The following is a 7,801-nucleotide window of genomic DNA, read 5'->3' as shown; positions in this document are numbered from 1 at the left end:
TATTATCTGTCCATTAGATTGTCTGCAGTTTTTTATGCTACTCTACTGGAAAAATGCACGAGGAAAACAAAGACGTGCTCTCCTCATAATTGCTTCTTCAGTGCGGATATACAATCTTAAATTGAATACGTTTTCACCTTCTCTGCAAATTATCGTTTTTGGAGCTTAAACATTAAGGAAATTGAGTAGCCAATTGTACAGTTCCTTTCACCAATCCGGTTCGTTTTCAAACGTTCACAAAGAAGAGCCGTTCAAACAGAGCCGCCCCTCCCCGAAAGATCCATTTTACTGCGCACGGGACGGAAGCAGACCGAAGAACGGTGGAAGTGTTAAAACGAAAACATACTTTTTTTATCGAAGAAAACAGCTATCTTACGATTGACAATATGTACAAGTTAAGTTTTTTGTTTTTTGTGGCGATGGGATATATTGTTCAGAACCAATGCGGTAAGTTGTGTAGATATAAGCTTGAAGATAAAAATGAAAGTAAAAGTAAAAATGTGGAAACGCGACAGGCGAGACTTTTATCAGTCCATGAAATAATATCCAATGTAACAGTAAAAATAAATTTAGAACAAAATACAGTAATACAAAACCAACACTACATAACACATTGCTAATAGCTAATAAGAAATTGTCGGTCTGAATAGCAAGCAACAGCAACGCAGAATGATAAAATGATTGACCCTCCATTGTTCTAATAGGGTTGTTGGCCAGCATTGGTCATCTAGCCACCTGCAAATGAACAGACAAGGAAAATGGGCATTATTAGATACAACACAGGTTACAGAGCATATGTGCTAAAAAGTACCTGCTACAATAAGTGACAACAAATCTGTGGAGATCAATAATTACCTGTATTCTTCAATATCTTTAAAAAATCTAGGATCTCAATTTTTCTTGTTTAGTAATTAAAAAAGATTCACAAATAACAGCAAACAGAAACATCAATTAAATAAGAGAAACTAGAAGATCCCGAATATACCCAGGGTTGGATATCACAGATATTGTCCAACTGATCACAATCAACCAGTTGAAGCAAAGATAAGAGAGGTTGAGATCAATCAAGACCTACTTCCATTAGGCAGAATTTTCTGGTTCTTCCCATCACCCATTATGTTTTGACCTGAAACAGTGGCAGAGAGAATGTATTATAAATAATTGGTACACAGAAACAATCAATGTATCCACACTGTATACAAACAATCACACCTGGCTTGAAAGAGAACCTGTGATTGACATCATTTTCATACTCATCAAATCCTTCGCTGACCCCTCGTGCCCTGTGGTGGGGGCATTGTCAACCTGGAAGAGATCACTACCATCAGGATAGAAATGTTTCACCATTGGATAAAGCTGATCACTCAGAATAGGTTTGTAATGATTTGCAGTGATAATATTCTCTAAGGGGGCAAGTGGACCGAAACCATGCCTGGAAATTGCCCCCGATTATGTTACATATACTCCAGACCCCCTCACTTAAGGAGTAAAGCCCTTTTAATTTGTCACCTGTCTGTATGTTGTCATCTGAAAATTCAGTTCATCTCTAAGAAAGCTGGTACATACTCCAATGACAACCATAGATTAACGTCTAGGGGCATACTTAGACAAACACCATATTTTGGTTGTTTTATTGAAATATTTCTCAATATAAAACCAATGTCACCTTACAATAATCTATTTTGAGTATTAAAATGTTCAACCAAGCAAGGTTTCAATGGACCTTTTTTACAATAATATATAATAATTGTTATGGGTATATATACTATTACAAGGCCCTGTAAGTAAAATCAATATATACAGGGAATGGGCAAAATAGCAGAAACAGCACATGGAAAAGGGCTGTTACTTTGAATGCAGCTGCAGAGGTCACATTAGATAGATTGCCAATTAGCAGAACACACGTCAGCTATGAAAGAGATCTAACAATTAGATCTTTGATTTATGTCATTTTTCCACTATAGAGAGATACTCACTGAACTACATCTACACTGCCCTGTCAAAGCCGGTTGAATTGCCTGGTATCCATGAGTTCACTGCCATGGGCCTGATGAATGACAGACAGATTGACTACTATGACAGTGATGTCAAGCAGAAGATTCCCAAACAGGGTTGGATGAAGGAGAAGCTGCCACCAGACTACTGGGAAAAAGGCACTCAGTCCCGTAAAAGCAAGGAGCAGTGGTTCAAAGTCAACGTCAACATCCTGATGGAACGTATGAGACACAACAACACTGGTGAGATGATCTGTTACTCTACATAACCAAAGATAATAATTGCTGATTCCCTCTTATTCTGGTTTTCCTCTTAGTGGCATACAGTATTTCCGAAGTAAACATTTACCAACAAATGACTTCTAGCACAATATATCTTCTACTGCTTTTCTCCTCAGATGTCCATATTCTTCAGTGGAAGCATGGCTGTGAGATAGACGAACAGAATAATGGCACAATGAGATTCATAAAGGGCACTGACCAGTACAGCTATGATGGTGATGACTTCCTGTCCTTTGATGATGCCACTAGTCAGTGGGTGGCCCCAGTTGATCAAGCTCAGCTGACCAAGAGGAAGTGGGACGGGGTACAGATCCTGAACCAGTACACCAAGGGTTACCTGGAGAAGGAGTGTGTGGACTGGCTGTCCAAATTCATGTCATATGGAGAACAAGAACTAAAGAAGGCCTGTGAGTATTTATGAATGCTAATCTGTACCTATATGTATGTTTTTGCGTGGCCTATCAAATGGGTAGCAGAAGGAACCTTAAAGTCTGAACCTTAAAGTCTAATCATCTAATCTGTCCAAGTTCATGTCATATGGGAACCAAGAATTCAGTAGTGTTGACTGTGAGAACGTTCATCAGAACTGTAACCTTTTTTGTAGCCAATCAAACGATTAACTGAAAATGACTATTCTTACCTGAGAGAAATAAAATGTATTATTAATATTCTCAATTTATTCCCACTTTAGCCCCTCCAAAAGTCTATGCATTTGCTAAAAAGGCCAGAACTGAGGGACATGTTCGACTGACCTGTATGGCAACAGGTTTCTATCCCAAAGATGTGGAAATGCAGATTAGGAAGAATGGTGTCCCATTGACCAAAGATGATGGAGTCCATTCTGAAGGAGTCCTACCCAATAATGACGAGACCTACCAGATCAGGAAGAGTGTGCAGATCCCAGAGGCAGACACAAATGATTATGAATGCCATGTTGACCACAGAACACTGACAGAGCCCCAGGTGGTAAAATGGGGTAAAGTATTGCTCATTTAATGTACTGTATTTGGAAGAAAATATTGATTATCAATGATGGTGAAATAATTATCTGGATCTGTAAATGTGTTTCATCATGATCAATGTTTAGTTACAGTATAACTAGAATCCTTAGTACTACAGGTCTTATGAACAGTGTTAATGGTAAGTAAACATTACATAACCTTAAATTAAGGTTCAAACTCTTATTTTGATATCATGGACGCTCATTCCTTGTGTCCATACTTCTGTCTACAGGGTCATGACATCTAGAGGGTCATTGTGTCAATTAAGGATTGTAGCTCAATGCTCAGTATCGTCTCTTGTCTTCCATACAGATGGAAAGTGCTGTGATTGTAGCTCATCCAAAGGTGTTATCATTGGTTCTATTGTTGGTGTGGTGGTGGTCGTCCTTCTCATCATATTGATTGTGGTTCTGTGGAAGAGGTTAAGAGGTACTTTTCTTATGTTTTGATTTAATTTTATACAGTATGTTAAAGTTATGTGATACATGTGGTGAAGGAAACTGAAGTGATCGAAAAATAATTTAAGTGCATGATGTTAAACAAAGCGACGTTTTTTTTCCTATCAATGACCTGCATTTTCACTGATATATTTGGATTAATCTTGATCTAATGTTTTAGATAATGGAAGTCGACCCTGGTCCCCGGTCTCTCAAAATGGTACTGTTGATGCAATATCATACATTCTATTCACTAAACATCTCACAGTAGTCTGGTGGGGATCTCGTGAAAGGCTCCTCCTACACTTTTTTTCTATACACAAATCATGTTCTCATGCTGATCAATAGTTTGGGAACATATTATCTATGTGTAGTTTTGTATGCTAATAATCAGTATATAATCATCACTACAACAGTTAACTAGATTTGACCATGTCCTCACAAAGTCATTCTCTTGACTTCACTGTTACTTTCAGGAAATATAAATGGAGGGACCAACACCCCAGGTAAGCTGTTCTTACACAACTTGAACGTGTTTTGTATTATTTTGTATATACCTCCATTCTAGGTTAACAAATTGGTTTTAGGTATAAGAACGCCAACTTGGGCCCAGGTTCCTTTAAAATGGTTCTGTTGATGCAATATCATGCATTTTATTCACTACATATCTCAGTGGTCTGGAGAGGTTCTCATGAAAGTCAATTGCTTTGATTTAATAAATGTATTCCAGATTACATTTATGACAGCCACTATTTGTCTGTGTACCAATCATGTTCTCATACTGACCAATAGTTTGGGAACATATTATCTATGTGTTGTTTTGGACGCTAATAATCAGTATATAATTATTACTACAACAATTAACTAGATTTGACCATGTGCTCATATTCTGTTGTCTTGACATGTACTTTCAGTCTATGCAAATGGAGGGACCGGCACCCCAGGTAAGCTGTTCTTAAACTTTTACAGGTTTTATAAGCCCCCATTCTAGCGTGCCGAACAGGTTCTCTTTCAAGCCAGGTGTGATTGTTTGCATATTGTGTGGATATATTGATTGTTTCTGTGTACCAATTATTTATAATACATTCTCTCTGCCACTGTTTCTGGTCAAAACTAGCATAATGTGTGATGGAAAGAACCAGAAAATTCTGCCTAATGGAAGTAAGTCTTGATGGAGCTCAACCTCTCTTATCTCTGCTTCAACTAGTTGATTTTGATCAGTTGAACAATATCTATGAAATCCAACCCTGAATATATTAGGGAACTTCTAGTTCTTCTTATATAATTTATGTTTCTGTTTGTTGTTATTGACACCAAATAAGAACATTTAAGATCCTAGATTATTTAATTATATAAAGAAATACATGCAATAATTTTCCTCCACAGTTGTGTTATGTCACTTATAGTTGTGGGTAACAAATATATATTTTTGTAACTTGTGTTCTATCTAATAATGCCCATTTTCCTGTCTTTTCATTTGCAGGTGGCTAGATGACCATTGCCTGCCAACAACCCTATTAGAAAAATGGATGGTCAATCATTTTATACACTTTGCGTTGCTGTCGCTTGCTAATCAGATCGATTCGTATTCGTGTTTCAATAACTTTGCTGCAGTGTGTGATGAAGTGTTTAATTTCATGATTTCTCCTAAGTGTGCTATTGGGCTTGTCCTTTAATTTAAAAATGTTTTAACTGTTACATTTGTTTTAACTGATATTATTTCATGGAGTGATAAAAGACTAGCCCATGGATACAGAAGGGGATAAATAATTTTAATAACACATTTTGCTATTGGATTGAGATACAATTGTTGCCGTTTTAAAACAAATTTCATACAATCCATCTCATTGGTTAGAGAGAACATTCAACAGTTTCTAAGGTAGGATCAGTCAGTTCTATTCATTTTGCCATAGGTTGGTGAGAATGTAATTTCAAAGGTATTATCTTTCAGTTCTACACATTTTGTCATGAGGTAGAGAGATTTTCCATGACTGACTGCTCCATATTTACACCGTCACATTTTGTATACATTATGTATTCCCCCGTACAAAATACATTTCAAGATTTTTTTTCTTTTAATGACACGGCATTAGGAAGGATAGGCTAGGGAGAAAGGAAAGCAGAGGCTGACCGAGGAAGGGCCCATTTACCAGGGGGCGTGTATGGGGTGGAGTCAGGAGCCTACACTGTTACACCAGACTTCTGGTACTTTTTTAAATGCATTTTAGGATCCATGTTAGACATTGGCTACATGTTAGTCTTTATGAATTTCAAAGGTATTATGAAAAAGTGTCTGTCACTTAAAACACTGAGAAGACACAGAGTTAGAATATATTGTCCAGTAGCTACACCGATCAGCCATAACATTATGACCACTTGCTTAATATTGGGTTGGTCTCCCTACTACAGCCAAAACAGCCCTGACTCGTCAAAGCAATTTGTGCTGTTGTATCTTACACCAAGATGTTAGCAGCAGATATGCAACAAACTGCGATGCACTGTAGCTTGTTTGTTGGATCAGACCACTCAGGCCAGTTTTCTTAGCTTAATGCATCTCAATTTCTGCTATACTTTTGTAAAAAGTTGTCAAGAAAGGCAAGGTAATACAGTAGGTCAATATTTCAGTATTTTTCTAGCTAATTGGGTGCAGTATACGTCTTTGATGTGTTTTGGGGGGATGGTTGTATGTTTCATTCATGTTTTCATTGTATTTTAAATCATTTCAAATTATTTTAGATATTGTTTTTACAGTTTTTGCTGCTAATAAAATTATTTCACCCTTCAAGAAAAATGTTTGATGGGATTCTAAACTAAGAATAAGTTACACAGTTGAATACAAGTTGTAGTCCCTATTAAAAGCACATTGCCCTGTGGTCATAAAAACGAATTATTCAGTTGATTATTCAAATAAAACATTTTGGACTCTCTACCAACACCTTTATGATTGCTTGCAACACAAGAGTTTACTTTTTAAGGAAAGCCAACGGCGCACAATTGTAGCACATAGAGCAGACCTGAAGTCGACACTGAATTTAGGATATCTTTATATTTCATATAATACAGCCTTAAAAATTTATTTTATAGTAGTTTTGCTGTTGACCAGACCCCGGCAAGCTCAGGAGGTGCAGGCCATTCCTCTTCGGGCTCAGGCGGTAGAGGCCACTCAGGCTCAGGCAGTTGAGGCCATTCCTCTTCGGGCTCAGGCGGTAGAGGCCACTCAGGCTCAGGCAGTTGAGGCCACTCTTCCTCAGGCTCAGGAAGCACGGGCTGCAACTCCAAGGCAGCAAGGGGCGCCAGCTGCGGCTCCTGGGCAGCAAGGGGCGCTGGCTGCGACTTCAAGGCAGCAAGACGCACCGGCTACAGCTCCTGGGCAGTAGGGGGCGGCCGACGCTGCCATCATACTGTCATGTAAGGTACGGTGTTGCAGGAGTAAGGAACCAGGTGCAGGAAGGGGTAATCAGTGTTGAATCTTTAATTAAACAAACACTGAGTAGAAACAAAACACAATGACAGAAAAGGGTTGACTTCAGCAGCAAAAATGAATGTACACAGCGGTATAAGGTACTTACAATTGACAGCAAACAAGACAACAACAATGATCCACAAATGTGGGGAGCAGAGGGGAAACATTTAAACAATTACAAATGGTGTGATAGGGACCTGGTGTGCATGATTAAAGACGTGACAGAAAACAAGTCTGGGATGTGTTTGTAAGTGATGGGAACTGAGGGTGTATGGAACGGTGGCGCTGCTGCTCACCGTACCATGACATCTACCTAGACCTCTTCTATGCACATTTCTGTACAATCATGTTCTCACATTGACCAATAGTATGGCAACATACTATCTGTGTTGTTTTGGACAAGTATAATCAGTATATAAACATCACCACAGACGGAGATGGAATGAACCAGATCATGCTGCCTAAATGAAGTAATCTATGTGGAACCTCTCTTATCTCTGCTTCAACTAGTTGATTGGGATCAGTGATATCCAACCCTGGGTATATTTGGGATCTTCTAGTTTCTCTTATTTAATTGATGTTTCTGTTTGCTGTTATTGGTGACACTTGATAAATTACTAAACA

General features: G+C 38.3%; 1 protein-coding gene across 1 annotated transcript; it reads left to right on the top strand.

The window, feature by feature from the left end:
* The first annotated feature begins 268 nt into the window (after positions 1-268).
* LOC114839965 (H-2 class I histocompatibility antigen, alpha chain) lies at positions 269-6,499 on the top strand. Its single transcript, XM_029122764.2, has 10 exons — positions 269-447; positions 1,965-2,237; positions 2,393-2,683; positions 2,968-3,252; positions 3,590-3,706; positions 3,896-3,934; positions 4,191-4,220; positions 4,629-4,658; positions 4,832-4,875; positions 5,198-6,499. The coding sequence occupies exons 1-9, from the start codon at positions 387-389 to the stop codon at positions 4,834-4,836; spliced, it is 1,131 nt and encodes a 376-aa protein (XP_028978597.2). The 5' UTR covers positions 269-386; the 3' UTR covers positions 4,837-4,875; positions 5,198-6,499.
* Positions 6,500-7,801: the final 1,302 nt, after the last annotated feature.

This window comes from Esox lucius, chromosome 10 (genome assembly GCF_011004845.1).
Source record: "Esox lucius isolate fEsoLuc1 chromosome 10, fEsoLuc1.pri, whole genome shotgun sequence".
Classification (NCBI taxonomy): domain Eukaryota; kingdom Metazoa; phylum Chordata; class Actinopteri; order Esociformes; family Esocidae; genus Esox; species Esox lucius.
The sequence above is the reverse complement of the archived record's forward strand: the minus strand, read 5'-3'. Positions and strand labels throughout refer to the sequence as shown.